This window comes from Oryzias latipes, chromosome 15, assembly GCF_002234675.1.
Source record: "Oryzias latipes chromosome 15, ASM223467v1".
NCBI lineage: Eukaryota > Metazoa > Chordata > Actinopteri > Beloniformes > Adrianichthyidae > Oryzias > Oryzias latipes.
In genome coordinates this window covers 2,113,703-2,130,457 of record NC_019873.2, presented here as the reverse complement: position 1 = coordinate 2,130,457, position 16,755 = coordinate 2,113,703, and the positions used below count along the sequence as shown (strand labels likewise).

General features: G+C 45.7%; 1 protein-coding gene across 2 annotated transcripts in view; it reads right to left on the bottom strand.

Annotated features, from left to right (window-relative positions):
- Positions 1-16,755, bottom strand: part of inpp5a (inositol polyphosphate-5-phosphatase A) — a 114,167-nt gene that overhangs the window by 27,773 nt on the left and 69,639 nt on the right. For both annotated transcript variants that reach the window (XM_011484012.3, XM_020709239.2), the window contains exons 8-9: positions 16,491-16,610; positions 6,341-6,425 (exon numbers count right to left, since the gene is read on the bottom strand). In XM_011484012.3, coding sequence (XP_011482314.2) covers positions 6,341-6,425; positions 16,491-16,610 — 205 coding nt within the window. The remainder of the gene's footprint in view (positions 1-6,340; positions 6,426-16,490; positions 16,611-16,755) is intronic.

The following is a 16,755-nucleotide window of genomic DNA, read 5'->3' as shown; positions in this document are numbered from 1 at the left end:
CAGGACTCTTCAGGACTCTATAGGACTCTTTAGGACTCCATAGGACTCTTTAGGACTCTTTAGGACTCTTCAGGACTCTTTAGAACTCTTCAGGACTCCTCAGGACTCCTCAGGACTCTTCAGGACTCTTTAGGACTCTTCAGGACTTCAGCAAGCTGATTCAAAAACCACTCAGACCATTTATAAATCAGATTAGATTTGATCAGGAATCATTGATATATAGATATTATTCCTAGAGATTTTCCAAAGATTGCAGCACTTGTAATTGTTTTCAACTTCATTTTCTGCATCAGTGTAACATATCCAACAGTAGCTGTCACATCACATTCTATCTGCTTTATCTGATTTCAACATTTAATGAAATGAGCAAAGGTTGACCTCTGCCTTCCTGCTGGTTCAAAGCAGCTTTTGATGACAGTTTACAGATAAAGATCTGGTTTATTTACTTCAACTAAGTTTAAATATTCAAACTGAATTCATCTGCAGAACAAAAGGTCCAGGTCTGTCAGATGATTGGGGGGTCTTTCTCAATGGTTCTCAGAGGATTTTAGTCAGCAGGTTTTATAAAATCTCAAACTGGGTCTGGTGGATGAACAACGTTATTGTTCAGTAAATGACATAAAGCTTTAGAGGGGTGTAAAAAGCCTTCCTTTTTTGATGCCCAGCAGATCAGAGCATAAAATAGGGGGAGGGGGCTACTTGGGGGTACTGCCGGCCACGCCCCGATCCACAGGCCGAGACCGACCCCGGGGTCCACGAAGCAGCATCCCCTCACAGAGCCTGTTGGTGCCAGGCTCTGTGCTCATCTTTGACTTGGACTGTCACGCCGTCCCACCGCTGGCTCGGAGCTCCAGCCCCACTGGCCCCTCCCCTCTGAGCACACAATGGCAGCAGCATGACTGGCGCCGGGCTCAAACGGCCTGTTGTTAATGAGCAGCACCAACAGAACCTGCGGCTTGTTCCTCATCTGCCAGCAGTTTAATTCTATGGACAGCCCTCCCATCAAAGCTGAAGCCCCGCCCCCATGGCGGAACTCTTCACGAGCAAAGAGAGCAAACAGAGAGAGAACAGGCCTGTTGTCTGAGGGAGCAGTGAGCCTCATATCCAGACCAGTTATCAGTGATATAATGGGCCCTCGTAGTGATGGATTGGACTCTTCTAGGCAGATAAAGGCTCTTTATTGTGCTGTTAGAAAATATCCGCTCAGGCGTCACCTGTGAGGCTGTAAACAGGCGGGGGTCACATAGTAGGCGCTAAAAACTCTGTTTTTACTCGTAGTAAATGCACAGGGTTTACTGCTTCAGGACAATTAAAACAATATCAGGTGGGGTGAGGTCCACAGAGAAGAATATTGATTTTGTTGGCCAGACGCACTATTTAAACGATTTGTCAATACGGTTTGGCCGAGCGGTAAAATAGTCAAACACCAGCTGCCGACAGCTCTGCTCTGAAGAGTTATGACATAAACTCGCTCATTTCAATAGGCCTCCGCTTCAGCCGCCGCGCACGTGAGCGTGTACATCTGCGTCTCTGGTGGTAAATGCACGAGTGTGTCCGGGAAGCCGGGGGGGGGCAGCCGGGGAGGGTCGTGGTCCCCGGTGTCAGGGGTTCCACAGAACAGAGTCCCAATCAGTGCTGGCCCGCTGGCTAATGGATGGATGGCCCCCAAAATTAATTAGCCTGACTAATGTAGTGTGTACTTAATTACACCAGCCGCTTTTTGATTTATAGCCGGCCAGACATCCACGCGCTCATCAACCGCCAGCTCAAACAGGAACCAGCCTGGGCTTTCCTGCTGAAGATGCTTCACCGGGACCAGGTTGAGCAGAAGGACTATCAACTGTCTGATGAAGTGCTGTCCCACCTCACGTGAGGAAGGTTAACGTCTCTGTTGCTGTTATTTTAAATATGAACCCTTAATTAATGATGAACCAACCGTCTGCGTGGAAAAGCGTTCCTGTCAGACAAGTCCCGTCTGACATATTGCTTATATCAGCTGCAATAAAAACACGGCATTCAAACATAAATGTATGTAATGCTCCCTAAAAAATTGCTTACATCTCTTTTTTGATTGATTGATTCCACTGTGAGAAAAATGCACGATCCATCATGCTGGTCTGTCATTAATAGGCTTTTTATATCATTTGGAGTTGGACAGTCTCAGGCTCCACCTTTAATTTCATGCTGCTCAAGCGAGTGAAAGGACACAGGACAAAAGAACGGAGATTGATGCCCGGACGGTTTGCTGCACCTCTCACTGAAGCAGACAGGAGGCGCTACACCCGCCAAAGGAAGGGCCAGCTGGTTTAATGAAATCTGTTCGTGTAGCAGCAGATCAGCCTCAATTAAAACAGCCCCACACCATGTCCGGGCGGCGGTAGATCAAGTCAGCAATTAACCCTCCCGTTGGCCTCGATCAATCCTGAAATTGGAGCAGGCCGGCCGGCTGGCCGGCAGCACACAATCTCTGCAGATATTAAATTTACATTCTATTAAGTTTAATTAGGAGGGTTTTTAAATATACTAAGAGATCAGGCACAGAGCCGCGAGCCTGTCATGGACACAGCTGATTCATGGCCACTTCACACACACACACACACACACACACACGTTAACTCTCAAACACACATCACTATAAACATCCATCTGAACACATGCACCAGGAAGATCCAGACATGTTTAAAGCTCTCACTGATGGAAGGTTGGTCCAAAATCTTACCAAGCATGGCCTCCTTCATCCTTTAAAAGGGATCAGTCATGGAGAGGGCACAAAAGCAGCCCCAAAGCATGATGTTGGAAAGGAACTCGGCATTCTTCCCTCCAAACAGGTGAGTGATTTTTGAACCAATGAGTTCTGGTCTCACATGGAATTCTCCAGTCTTTGTTTGGATCATCCAGATGGTCTCTGGAGAACTTTAGGTGGACCTGAACAAGTGCTAGTTCAAACAGAGAGACCTTTGGAGCTCTGTAGGATTTGAATCCATGGTGACATATTGTGCCACAAATAATAATAGTATGTTTCATTTAAAGTGCCTTCAAGACACTAAAGTTCAATGTTCAAAATAAAACCAACTAAAAAGGATATAAATACAAACAAAAACAAAAGTGAAATCATAAAGAGATGGTTACTTTCAACAGGTGAGTTTGGAGTTCAGATTTCAAACCAGCCACTGAGTCAATGTTCCTTCCTGATGTACGGGAACAGACTTCCAGAGTTTGGAAGTAGAGAGACTCAAAGCCAGCTCCCATGGTGCCGAGGCAGGCAGGTGGCAGAGGTGAATGGAGAAAGAGGGTTTGAGGTTCTAGAGAGTATTTGAAGGACATCTGAAAGAGATGGAGGAGGATGGTCATTGAGGATTTAGACAAGGAAAAGAAGGATTAACTGGGAGCCAGTGGAGTTGGTGTAGGTTGGTGGGGCTGTTCTTTACCGTTCTCCAGATCATTTGTACCCCACCAGGTGAGATCTTTCATGGGGTTCCAGGTGGAAGAAGGTTCTCAGTGATCTTCCATTTTGTAACATTTGCTCCAACAGTTCTTCTCTTCTCTCCAAGCTGTTTGTTTACTGTCGATTTCTCCATTCCAGTCTTGTTCAGGTCTACAATCTTGTCCCTGGTGTCCTTTGACAGGTCTTTAGTGGAGAGGGTGCAGTCTGACTGAGGCTGTGGACAGGAGTCCTTTATAAAGATAACCAGTTCAAATGGGTGAAGAAGTCCCTGGTCTGGGAGGAACAGAATTCTGGACTGTTTGTAGGAGATAAATCCTTATTTTCTGGTCCATTGTATAAATACATTCTTTAAATTATCTTAATTTACTGTAATTTTCCTCTTATAGTTGAATTGTTTCTATAGTTAAACATTACAGATCAAACTCAGCTTTTTATGTAGGACATTGAGAGAATCAGTAACTGACTACCGGCAATACTTTTGCTAGACTTTAATTCCCAACTATTTGCTAAAGCGTTTTCCAGCAACATCAATGTCCAATCGCTCAGACATTCTCTTCCTTCATTTATGAGGGAATTCTCTGCTCTGATACGGTTCTTCCCTGAAACGTTTCATGTTTTGAACCAGTTAATATCCGTGTGTGCTGCATCTTTAAGCTGCCCAACTCAACTGTTAAAAGAAATCTTTCTAGGACATTCAGCAGACACAATCTCCCAAAGACTTGCTCAGTGATTTCCTGTTTTCCAGCACCGATCCAGAGCGTGATCAAGCCACGGCGGGATCAGACCCATGGGGGGGAGGGGAGGAGCTGGGGGGCTTGGACCACCTCGGTCCAAGCATTAGTCTCCACGTGGCTGTGTCTTTTGTCTGCCAGTCAAAGGCCTCCTGAATGGGGGTCAATTGAACCAATTCCCTCTGTCGGACACAATTAATGGGGTTTCCCGGGCCGGGACGGAGGGGGTTGGCTGCAGGTCTGTGGTTACTGATCCTGCCGCTAAAGCATGCCAGGAATTTGCCACCTGGAATTTGGCTTCAGACAATAACAAACCCACTCTTTTTGGAACCCACAGATCCATCCCGAAACATGGCGGTCGCTCTCCAAACGTGGCGGTGTGACCCTGGTGTGGCCTGCGGTTGAGCACAGAGGAGAGGGAGAGGAGGCTGTTGCATTCGGTGTTCCTGTAATGAGTGAGTCGAGTTCGCCCATGTGCTTCTAACACGTCTCTGACGCTGCAGATCAGGTTGTGATTAGAAAGAAGCGAACTGCAGAAGACTCTTCCACACAGATGATGGTGAGAAAGAGCGGCGGCCTCCTCCAGTCTGAATCAATCTGAAGATAAGTATGGAGAATCGATCCCTCGGCAGCCCCGTCTACAGTTAAGCACTTCAGCTGATGTGCACTAATTGTCTTGTTGACATTAATTGTCATTAAAGGGCTAAAAAGGGCCTCTCAGCTGTGAGTTACTCCCTGATTCCAGGTCTCAGCCCATTTGTTTATTGGGACATCACAGACTGTCGGTCATGAATGCCCAGGCCCCCCTTCAAACCGGACAGGTTGATCACCGCGTGAGTTTATGAAGCCCCCCCCCCACAACCCATTTTGCACAGATGACATCAGCTGGTCTCGTTGGCCCATTAAATGTCCACGATGTCCCGTTCAGCCAGAGGAAAACCTGGAGACCTGTGTGTTTATGAGAGTGGTTTATGCCTCAGACCCAAGCTCTAATTTCCTGAGGGGGGAGTCTAAAAGCCAGCCAGCACCCCCCCCCCCCCTCTTCAGTTGCTGCCTCACCCCTAAATCACTCAGATCAGATGCATCTAACCTACCAGATTGGTGTTTGTGAAAGGGGCAAAGCAGCATAAGAAAGGAGAACGGGGGCAGAGATGGACACACATGGATGCAGGCCTAACACATCCCTGGAGAGGGGTCGCGACCCCGCCTGCACTCAAACAGCATCTCAGAGCATGAAGACATGAGGAAGATGTGTTTTTACCTACCACAGAGCAGCCAAAGCAGAGCAGCTTACGCTGCTGCTCACGGGACGGACAGCGCAGCTATCGACAAAATATCAATGTGACAACCTAATGCGTGCCAGGTGACGTGTAATTGCAGAAGATGCCTCCTGAATGGCCTCAGTGTCTGAACATCTGCTGCAGAGTCTCTTCTGTATTTATCATCGTGTTCATATGACCAGAGGGTCAATGTGATCCAATTACAGCTCCAAATCAAATGTACCGCACAAACGTCCAAGCAACTAATCAATGCCTCTGATAGATTTCTGAGTAAAAACATGTGATAGCCATGCAGCTGAGCTGCCCCTCGTAAGTTCCCGCCTTGTGGAAAGATGATGAACTTCCTGTGAGGTGCATCCAGGGAGCCTGTCCTCCTCTTCCCTGGCTCCTCCTTGGGGCCCCTGCTGACAGAACAATGGCCACACCTTGAGCGGGCCTACTGGTTCCAGGCCCATGGTGCCGGAAACGGATCGGCCAACAAGTGCCCCTCCCACCACCTTCCTACGGGACACGACTGTGTGCGGTGGGCTTTTATGACTCGCCGTGCCGCTAACCCCCCACCTTCTTATGGACAAAGCTGAATGACTGCACCGCTTTAGCCCTCCTTGGCCTCGGTGCAGCAGCAGGAGAGCAGAAAGAGGAAGGCAAAGGGGAAGGGGCAGTAAACGGCAGCAGAAGAAAACACTTGGAGGCTCTGTTGGCAAACACAGCTGGGGGAGCAACAGTGGAGCATTTAATGGTTCATAGCTCTAAGGAGACAGTGAGAACCAAACACACAAACCATGCTTTTGTTAAAAAAAACAGCAAATCAGATCCTTGCAGAAGCTTTTCACCAGTTTGATCATACAAGAAGAGAATAACACGGAGCTGCAGGAAACACTCACCTCAATAAATTGTTTTGAATCCAACCTGAAGTTAAAGTCCCCAAAAATAAAATATGGCACCTTTTCATACCGCTGGTCCGTAATCCTGCAAAACAGAAACCAAACACGCTGGATTATCAGCAGAAAATCCTCCTCTTCACAAAACCATCAGCTGCCCTGAAGCGCTGCTCTAACAGGGGGCATTTAGTTTGTGAGGGCCACAGCGCCATCTGCTGGTCCTCACTGAATGACTGGAAGCTCTGAGCGTCAGCAAGTTCAATCATTTTTACTTTTAGAAATGCATTTCAGAAAAACATCATGAGGAAATGAAAAATACAACCCAATTAAAATATTTTACACACTGAGTTTTACGGAGGAAAGTGTTTCAGAAAGAAAAAATGTGAGGGCATGAACAGCATCAAGACCAAGATTAAAGCCCTCAGCCTTGTAATTTCTTTAAGAAATCCAGTTCAAAGGGAAGCCCATCAGCCCCAGCACAGGCTAATTGTCTGCTCTGGGACCTGTCTGCAGTGCATTTCCCATACACGCGAGAGGCTGATGCTGAAACAAACTGCTAACGTTCAGCTGACTCTGCCATTCAAGCAATATTGAGTCAATAACACTGATAAGTTCCTTTGAAAGAGAAAATTCACTTTGGTGAGTCCATCAAAGAGAAAGAAAACAAGCCAAACTGGGTTCATTCTAAAGCACGGAAAGTTAAAGGAAACTTACCCTCAGAGCCTGCAGCAGGTCTGTTTCCCTCCAATTATTTTGGCTTTTTTTAAAAATGCATTATTTCCAGTATGGACTGGACCTGTCTTGAGTTTATATTTACTATGTTTTCCTTATATATCAGCATAAAGAACATTACATGTTCTTGTTACCTCGCATAAACAAAGACTTGTGCAAATTTTCTTTTAATTTCCTAAAATCTTTTACCAACTATGTTAAAAGGCAGCGATGGAGCAAAATAAAGTACATTTACAACCGAGCACATACATTCAAGCAGACACGGACATCTTCCAAACCTGCACAAATTCCCTGCAGAGCCAGCATCCCACTTAAAAAAATGCACCTAAGCGACATATAATGAACTTGTCACCTACTTAAAAGTGCTTTTTCTTGAGAGCAGAGGCAGGAAATGAAGGTGGATGTGGTGCTTGCTCTTGTGTAATTAATGAGTCAGGATGCTTGGCTCCCTATCTGCACTAATCGTGTGGATAAATTTCACTGTGGACTTCCCAGGCCCAGGAAACAATATATTCTTGAAGCCGTAAAGAAAGAAGAAGGTGGCTGTGCATCCATCTGATGCAGGACCCTTCAGCGAGCTGACAGAGGAGGCAGGAGGACGAGGACTCAAAAAAAAAAAAAAATATTGCACCGTAGTTACATTTGATTTAAATACATTCATTGTTTCAAAAAGATCTTTCTCACTATTTGTTGGTTTCTTTCAACACAAATTGACAGTTTTCTTGCCAACCAAATATTCAATCAATAAGCTGCAGTTAAATCAAGAATTATTTTTTCTATTGAGATCATCTTTAATTTGCCTGCTTAGGAACAAGCAGCAGTTTGATTCTCATCGTTTTAAAATTCCAATTTAAAGATGGATTTTTAAAAATCCACCAAAGCTTCTACTTTATTTCAAGATTATATATATATATATATATATATATATATATATATATATATATATATATATATATATATATATATACATATATATTTTTTTTTTTTACTCAAGGCCAAAAAAAAAGTTTTACTAAAGATTAACAAAATTACATTTAAAAGTAAAGAAATGTAAATAAGGTAGGAAATATTAAACATTACACATCTAATAAAAGGAAAAAGTGACAACTTCAGTTTGCAAAAAATATATAAGGAAGCACAGGGAATATGGTTTGATTTGCTGTTGTCTAAAAACCCTAAATGCAACAAAAAAAAGGGAAAATCTGGGGGGGACCCTAAGTGTCATGACAATCACCTTTAAAAATAATATGTTTTAATAAAATTTAATTTGTAAAATTAAAACTAGACTCTAAATTTAAAACATCCACATGAAGCACGATAACAAAAATATTTCATGCATTAAAATTCTTGGATTCTCTGCTGCATTAAATCAACATTTTAAAATTGTCTTAAAAATAAAAAATATAAAATAAAATAAAAACCATACACGTTTTTAAGTGCAACCATACAGAAATTAATTGTAATTAAAAGAATAAATGATATGCATGTATTAACAAATTAATGTATTGGGGTATGAGATTAAATAAAAACATCTAAATGTTTTTATGATAAATTGGTGTCATTTCAAGCTGTAATTGAGACATTTGAATGTGTATCCAGGCAGAGCTCAGATCCTGGATCTGTTCTAAAGCTCCCACTGACGGTAATCCTTCCTGAAACAAGCTTCTTCTCTCCAGAACTTGTCATATTAACGTCTGAGCAGGACCACTCCAATACTGACTGACTGTGTGTGTGAATGTTTTTGTGTGTGAGTGTGTGTGCTCGTTAGCAGACCCGCACTGATGTCATTAATGACCTCACGGCGTGCTGCTAAGAGACCTGCTGCGCTGAAGCTCTTCCTCCTGCTGGGCAGAGAGGTCGGCAGTAAAAAGCCTGAAAGACGGCGGCCCTGCAGGCCGTGGGAACTCCCGGAACCATCCGTTACCAAACTAAAACAAATACACACCGATCTTTGTCGCAGTTTGAACATGTGTCCCTGGACAACCAGCACTGATGGAATCACTGGAGTGATGAATGAGGAGCAGGAGACGAGGGGGTGTCCGCCCGTCATAGGAGACGAGGACAGAAAGTGTCTCCCTCGGTCTTTCTCCTGCTAACATGCATGTCTAACAGCCGCGGCCGGCGGTTTTGTCTGCTGCTGCGCGGTATCAGCCACAGGTCAGAAGGTAACACTCTGTTTACACGGCCGCTTCCTAAAGCACTCATGGTGACCCGCTGCCGTGAAAGTTGACTTTTCCTGGCCTTTGTGCAGCCGCAAAGAATTGCAACATTAGCTACAGCTACTGGGCGTGAAAGGGCCTGCGGGTGGGGGGTCCAGAGCTTGGAGGGGCCCCACTGGCTGCCCCTCTCCGTTGTCTGGGGCCCCATTAGACTGGTCATCATAGCTGCTCCAGGCAGACTGTAACAGTGTCCGTGACATTCTCCCACAAAGACACACTCCTTTATACAGTCTATAAACATGCTTTCGGCTGCCGCGACCCCCCTGAAGGAGCCTCTTCTCACTGGGGTTTGGGCTGGGGCCTTCCCCGGTTCTTCCGGGAGGGGCCACACAAAGACAGGGGTCAGACACTAATTTATGACATGGCCCCGGACTTTGCTCCCAGGCTCCTTAAGCGGCAGCACAAAGCCAGCACATTCTCTCCGTGGTTCTCTTCTACCCCCCCCCATGCAAACAAGCCGTTGAGGGGAACACGCAAAAAGCATCTCAGCCCAAAACGTCTTTCTCCACTGAAACTCAGAGCATCTCAATCTGAGATGACACACTTCCAGATCACTGCTGCATTCACACCAGCCCCCGAACCAGATTATAAAGTGTGATTGACAGCCAAACTCTGCCAGAAAAGACAGTCCACATGAGATTATGAGGGTGCAACGGGGGGGCCATGTCACAGTTACATTGACAAGATGACTTCCCGATACGTCGGCCGGTGGGATTCGACTTTGCACACAATAGCTGGTGGAAGAGGCGTCATCATGAAGGCAGAGAATTTGGGAGAATGTTAACATTGTGAAGAATCTGCTGCTGACGTGGTTCTGAATGGGACGGGGGTGGCCCCTAACGGGACCTTTGACACTGCTGGACAGCCTTGCCACCATCCCACTGCTCGCCTCCCATCTCCTTAGTAACACCATCCCTTAGTTAAAACGCTGCGCAGGAAAGTGGGGGGGCATGGCGGTCAAATGGAGGTTAGAGAAGGGAGTCCCGGCAGACCAAGCCTCTAGTCAACAAGACCTAATGTGGATGTGGGCCCCTGTGGGCAAAGCTGGGAACACCAGTGGGACTGTGTGAGAAAAGGTTTCCTAAAACACCGGAGCTCTGTCTGGAACCTCGTAAAGCCTGTAAATGCACGCTCCAGGCTTCCATGGTAAAAACCCTCGCAGTTACGTATCGCTACGCACGTTTGCTAGTCCAGTTTCGGGTTTTACGTACAAAACGCGTAGCCATTGAACGCACCTGAGAAGTTACAACAGTTGAACTTTGACCAATCGGGGACTTGGGTTCTGTAGTGACGAATGAATGGGGTCCTTTTCGATTCACAGAAGGGCCAAACCATTTGAAAATTGATCACAAAGGGGACATTTATAACTGCGGTTCAAAACCCACGACGCCACGTCTCTCATGTATGGGAATAGAGCTGTGAAGGAAAAATCCTGCAAAATGTACCAGATTTGCATAACTTTGACATTTTGCACCAAGCCTCTTCCAGCTGTAAGAACACGTGCCGGTATTGGGTAGCGACAGTCCCGTGTGAACACCAGATGCTACACTCGTGTTCAGGAACCTGTGTTCAGCCCATTCTTGTCAGGTGTGAACGGAGCATCACAGAGAAAGAAAATCTGTATTTAAGTACTGTAGTGGCTAGTGCTCTTTCCACACAGCAAAAAGTCCCTGGTTCAAATCCCAAACAGGAAGTGAGCCACGTCAGCAGGCAAATATAAAAGGTACATTTCAGAGTTTTGTTTAGGATAAACCCGTTAGCTGGTTCCCCACAGAGTGGAAAACTTTACTTTGATAAAGCAACACCTCAACACAAACAGAGGTTACACCTTCAACAAACCCAACCACCAGCTGAAAGGGCTTCAACACTTATTCTCGGAGTTTCTTCCGACTTTTCTTCCATAAAACCACAAAGAAAATTCTCTACAGCAGGGGTCTACAACTGAAATGTTAAGAGGTCCAGTTAGAAAAGAAGGTCCGGAAAAAAAAAGGTTTAAATATTCAGTGTGATACATTTTAAGTAGCTGAGGATTTGTGGCACATCTGCATGGAGTTAATGTCTAACTCTCACTTCAATTCAGTGGAAGAATGTACATTTGAACAAATGTTTAACGCTTCTCAGGGGTTTCATCAGGGTTTCATTTCAAAACTGGAAAATTCCTGCTTAATTCAGCCTTTCTGTAGAAAAATTCTTAAATGTTTCCTCGGTTCAGAAACATCTTCAGCAGGTTGGTAACCTTTTTGATTGAATCTTCATTCTCTGTCAAATATTTACAGCTGGGTTAAACTTAGACTTTGTGATGAAGATTTCCCCCTAATGTCAAAGTGGAGGCTAACAACCGGACTCTACCTTCAGCCACGTCCAACTTTTTAATGTGTGACGGATAAATAAATAAACCTGGTATTTTCTAAATATAATATAAACGTTAATCCATCGTGTCTGCATCTCTATCATTGTGAGATTATGAGAAACATTTGAGTCAGTCGACGCATTTTATGAAGAGCGACTTGGTCCATGGAAGCAACTGTCTCCGTAAATCCATACGTCGAGGAAGACTCCTGGTTTAGTCTGTAAACAGCAGCTTTATGTTGCTCTGAAGGTGAAGCTCTTCTTCGGTTTCCTGACTGACTCTTTTCTCCCCAAAGAAACTTTCTAAACACGTCTTTTTGTTTGGCTTTTGTTAACTTTCAGCTTCGGGCCTTAAGCTAAGCTAGTGCTCCGAGTGAGCAGCCGCTCTTTGTCACGCAACGAGTCACCACGGATGTGGTGAACAGAATCCAGTAGTTTTCCAAAATAAAACTTCCTTTTGAATCAGAAAATAAAAGGGCAGAAAGAATGAAAGTTAGTAAATGCATTTTATTTCCCTGTCTAGGGCCCGGTACCAAACAGCCCTCAGACTGTGGACCGGTACTGGTTCACGGCCCGGGGGTTGGTGACCACGTGGAAAAAAGACCAGTTGGGGACGCCTAAAAAAAATCAAAGGGGCCCGAAAATACGTCCCTTTATGACGAGTTGGGAGTGAGAATGTGTTGGTTGCAACAACAACAAGAGCTGCACCATTTAAATGGAGGCAGCCATTGTATTAGTTTTGCGTAAAGTTCGGATCCGGGTCTGGGTCTGCATGACCCAGCGTCTGGGTCCGGACCGCGGTCCGTTAGTTAGTGACCCCTGCTCTCCAGGATCTTTACTGTCTAGTCAAAATGGTTACTGCTCTGTCTGTTGCACTGCTCTTCTCTGTGGGGGATAAACAAAAGTTGGATCTGAACTGACGGTGGTTTGTAAGCGTGGTCTCAGGGTCATGTTCCAGTTATCTGCCTGTATCTCTGCCCCACAGCCCCTCAAATGTTTAAAGACATTTTAGAGACTCCCCCAAATTCTCTTAGCAACCAGCCACTGGCTGCAGTCAGAGGAACCGGTGATCACTGGAGAAGAACATCGGTGTCTTCAGCTCATGTCCAGGATGAGCAGAACGATGTGCACTGTAGGAAAACACAATCTGAGGCTGCGCTGCTGAAACGTTCTCCAATGATAAGGCTGCTTACTGCTAGGAGAAGGATTCTTTGTAAATCTGAGTCAATTGTGGTGTGTTCAGCAATCAGCTGTTCCTTCTGTTTGTCTCTGTGCTGTAGACGGTTCAAGGGGATTCTGATAACAGGAAAGTATCTGAAAATCCTATGGTGGGGTTTCATGCAGTGCTGCAGACCATGGTGGAAGAAATGAAGGTTTTCTGCAGTTCCTTTAGCCCATCTAACATTGCAGAAATCAGCCCACAACGCTCCACTGTCCTTTAAACAGATTTAAACTCAAGCCCAGAACTCACATGTTTGGGCTTGAGTTTCTTACTGTCACTGGCTTCAGACTGAGGCTCCTTCCAAAGTCTGCAGACGCTCATTAAGCCTCACTGGTCAGTTTGCAGATCTCATTAGCCGTTTACAATGACGAAGGAATCACACCGACCCCCACTTCAGCATCATTTTCATTCCAAATTTAACGTGAAGGTTTCAAAAGGTTTTCAGCTTTGAAAGTTTTGGTTTCAATTAAAAAAATGTAAATATTTGTGGCACTTGTTGGAATAAATCCTTGGAACTGTGAGAGGAGCTTTGTCTGGTTTTTCAGACATTTTTCACATTGTTTCCACCTAGTCCTTGCTATGTTTTTCGGATTTAGACATGTTTATTAGGTCTTTACTTGTTCGATCTTTTGTTGTAAAACATAAAAATGTGATTTTTGTTGTTAAAAAAGTCAACATTTACTACTTGGAATAACGTTTTTCCGGTTCTCTGTGAAATTATAGCGTAAATAATAAAAAATATCTGTAAAAAAGCTATGGTTATTCTTGATTGATATCAAGTATTGCCAAAAACTGTTTTAACTCTTGAGCTATGCTATGGGGTCCAGATGACCCCCCCCCCTTACATTGAGGTGTCCTCCCTACCATGACAAAGGTGGATGAAGGTGGAAAGATTTCATGTAATCCATGGACACCAGTGAAGATCACAAATCATTGAAGAAAAAAGGTTCAGAGCACTGTCTAGTGGGTCTAGATGACCCCACTCCCATCGTTAACGTGCCTTGGATAGCACAAGGGTTACAGATAAATTAAGAGTGCAAATGATTAAGTAGTAAAAAGAAAAGGTCAAGCTTTGGGACAAAACGTCATTCAGGTAAAGACTGAAAGTCTGAGGATTCATGCAAACGTTCCACCATCTGGAAACCAATCAGAAACTTCTCCTGGATGTTCTGGAGCTTGTCCTTTTCTTTCTTTTTTTTGCAGCGTCTTGCTGGCGTGCTCAGCACGGATGCTCAGTGGAGGATCTGCCGTGCTAATGTGGCCGTCCCTCTGGCAGCTCAGCGTCTCTATTGGTTGGAAGCTGGTGTGCCTCTGTGCTCTTTCACTTGTTGTTCTGGGAAAAGCCTGAAGGGAAACATTTAGATTGGAGGGCTCTTTGAGGCGCGCTGACAGTTGACTGATGACCCTCCATAAAACGACAAAGCATCGCTGTGTGGTGGCCAGTGCGGCCCACTGCCTCCCCATGGGAAACTAATTGCTTTGAATTGTTAAGGGCAACATTATTTTTCTGCCAATCACTGCTTTTCAATGCCGTGAAAATGAGCATGAAACAAGCCTTTTCAGCCAACAAAACAGTTAAATGTCCCCAATGTTGATCAAATTAACTTCAGCACTCTGACAATGGACTATATTTGTGTGAAAATAATGGGAAGCCACAAAAGAGGCCTTTATGGCAGGATTTCACAGTTGTAATGTAAAACTGTCCTCCCTGAAGCGGAGCGCACGATCTGAAAAGAGATTTGCAGGAGAAACAACCTCTAACACATTCAAGAGAATTCTTTAACAACTAGGAAAACTGCGTTTTTTATCTTGTGAAACGTTATGAAGACTCCTGCACGGATGAAGTTCTGGCTGCAGAAGCAGTATCCTGCAGGAGAAAGCAAAACGTTGGCTTCTTATGTCGAGCAGAGTGTGTGCGCGTTCAGAGCGAGCATCTCAGTCCAGAGCATCCAGCAGGTTTTTTCTCAGCATTGTTCCCCTGAGGCCCTGAAGCACTTTGGAGATAAACACTGTTTAGCTGTTAAAAGGCCTCAGAGGAAAAGGCTTATCAGACGTCTTCTCAATGGGCTGTAAGCTGCATTATTAAAGCAGATAAGGTGGAGGCTGCAGCTCCATGTCTCTCCTCCCCATGTGATCACTCTCCTCCACCGGCTGCTGGGGGGGGGGGGGGGGGGGGGGGGGCTCCAGCAGCTCCCAATGAGAGATTAGCCCAAAGAGAGGGAGGTGGAGCAGAGAGACGAGGAAGGGGAGGTGTGTGTGTGGGGGGGTGCTTTTAGGTCCTTTTCCTGCTTTGCTTCTGGGGGTAGGAGTCAGAGTCGGGACAAAAGCCAAAAAGATGGTTCCCAACCAGCCCTGAATGGGAGCACTGTTGGTGGCGGTGTTTCATTCAAAGCCTTGCCCGGGCACATTGTCCCCCCGGATCGGCTGAGGAGAATGGAGTTTGCTGGTGGCTGCCAAAAGGTTAGCAGCCCCCGTGAAAGGAGCGACCCATTATTCACTGGCCTTTGCAGAGCCCCAGCACCCTTTGTGCTCCTCCTCCGTCCCTGCTCACCGCCAGCTTTTCTCACTCCAGTGCGCCCGCCGGGTCCAAAAAAAGCTAGCTGCCATGCTCCCTCGCCCCTAATAGGATGCCCCCCCCCCGCCCATCTCTGTTTACACACCTGTCCCAAAAAACCTACAGTGACCATCGCTGAAGTGAATACAAGACTCAACTGCAGGCCTCCACATCTGTGACATTTAACGGTGAAAGATGCCCCCCCACACACACAGAGGATTACTTCACCTCAGGAGTATCGGAAAGCTTTGAGATGAGCTCCATCCACATGTGCATGTATGTGGCTGGTCATGAGGGAGGGGCTGAGAATCATGCATTCTACTTTTATCATTTTTTAACTGGGGGGGGGGGGGGGGGGGGGGGGGGGTTTATCTTGTATTCTGTAGCAGCAGGATCAGGTGGGGAAAATGGATCATTTGGAGCTCTCCATCATCGCGCTCTGCCTCAAATGGACGTCCCATAAATCATTTTAGCCAGACGGAAGGACGCAGAGACAAGAACACCTCATCTGTCCAGGTTCTTTCATTTACTGTTTATTTAAATGGTTCCTGTAATCCAGGCCATTGGCTGTTTGCTGATGTGAGGTTTGTGTGTGAAATGTGAGTATAAATAAAGTTTGATTTGATCAAAAAATATAAACAAGAAACCTGCAGAAATCAGGATTCGTCACTTTCTAAACCGTGTAATGATTTTGATCCAACGGAGTCTTGTTTTTAAGCGATCAGCAGAATGTTTCCTGTATGCATCAAAATGAGGAAGAATGACCCCCCCACCCACCCACCCCCCGCACTTAAAAGCCTGATACAAAAAGTGAGGATTAAACTGAAAAACAGGAGGAAAATGTTGAAAAGGAAGAAAGAGAGAGAGAGCAGATAAAAGAGACGTGGGAGTTGGCAGACCGTTAAAGACCCCCAACTTTTACAGACGGATGTAATCCCCCCCCCCTTTATCATAACACCAATGGTTAGCCGAACCCGACTGACCTGGATGTGCAGAACCACACGATTGTTGTCATAGTGATCAAATACAGTCAGCCCCCCCCCCCTCATCAAAGCTGAGGGGCAGCAGGACCAGTACCTGTCCAAAACGAAGCCCAGGGCCTTCTGCCTGGTGGTGGAGTAGACCGAGGGGCTGTTCTCCCAGGCAACAAGGTTGGAGGCGTCGTGGAAAAGGTGAATGTTGACCAGATCAAAGGTCCTGGGGAGGAATCACAGCAGTCAAAAACCACCAAGCCCCCCCCCCCCCGTTTGCTCCACTGCAAAAACGCTGGACATCTCAATGTGCAGAGATGAACACCTCCCTGACCTGACGGGTGTTTGGTTAGCGCGCCGCTCTAAGGGGG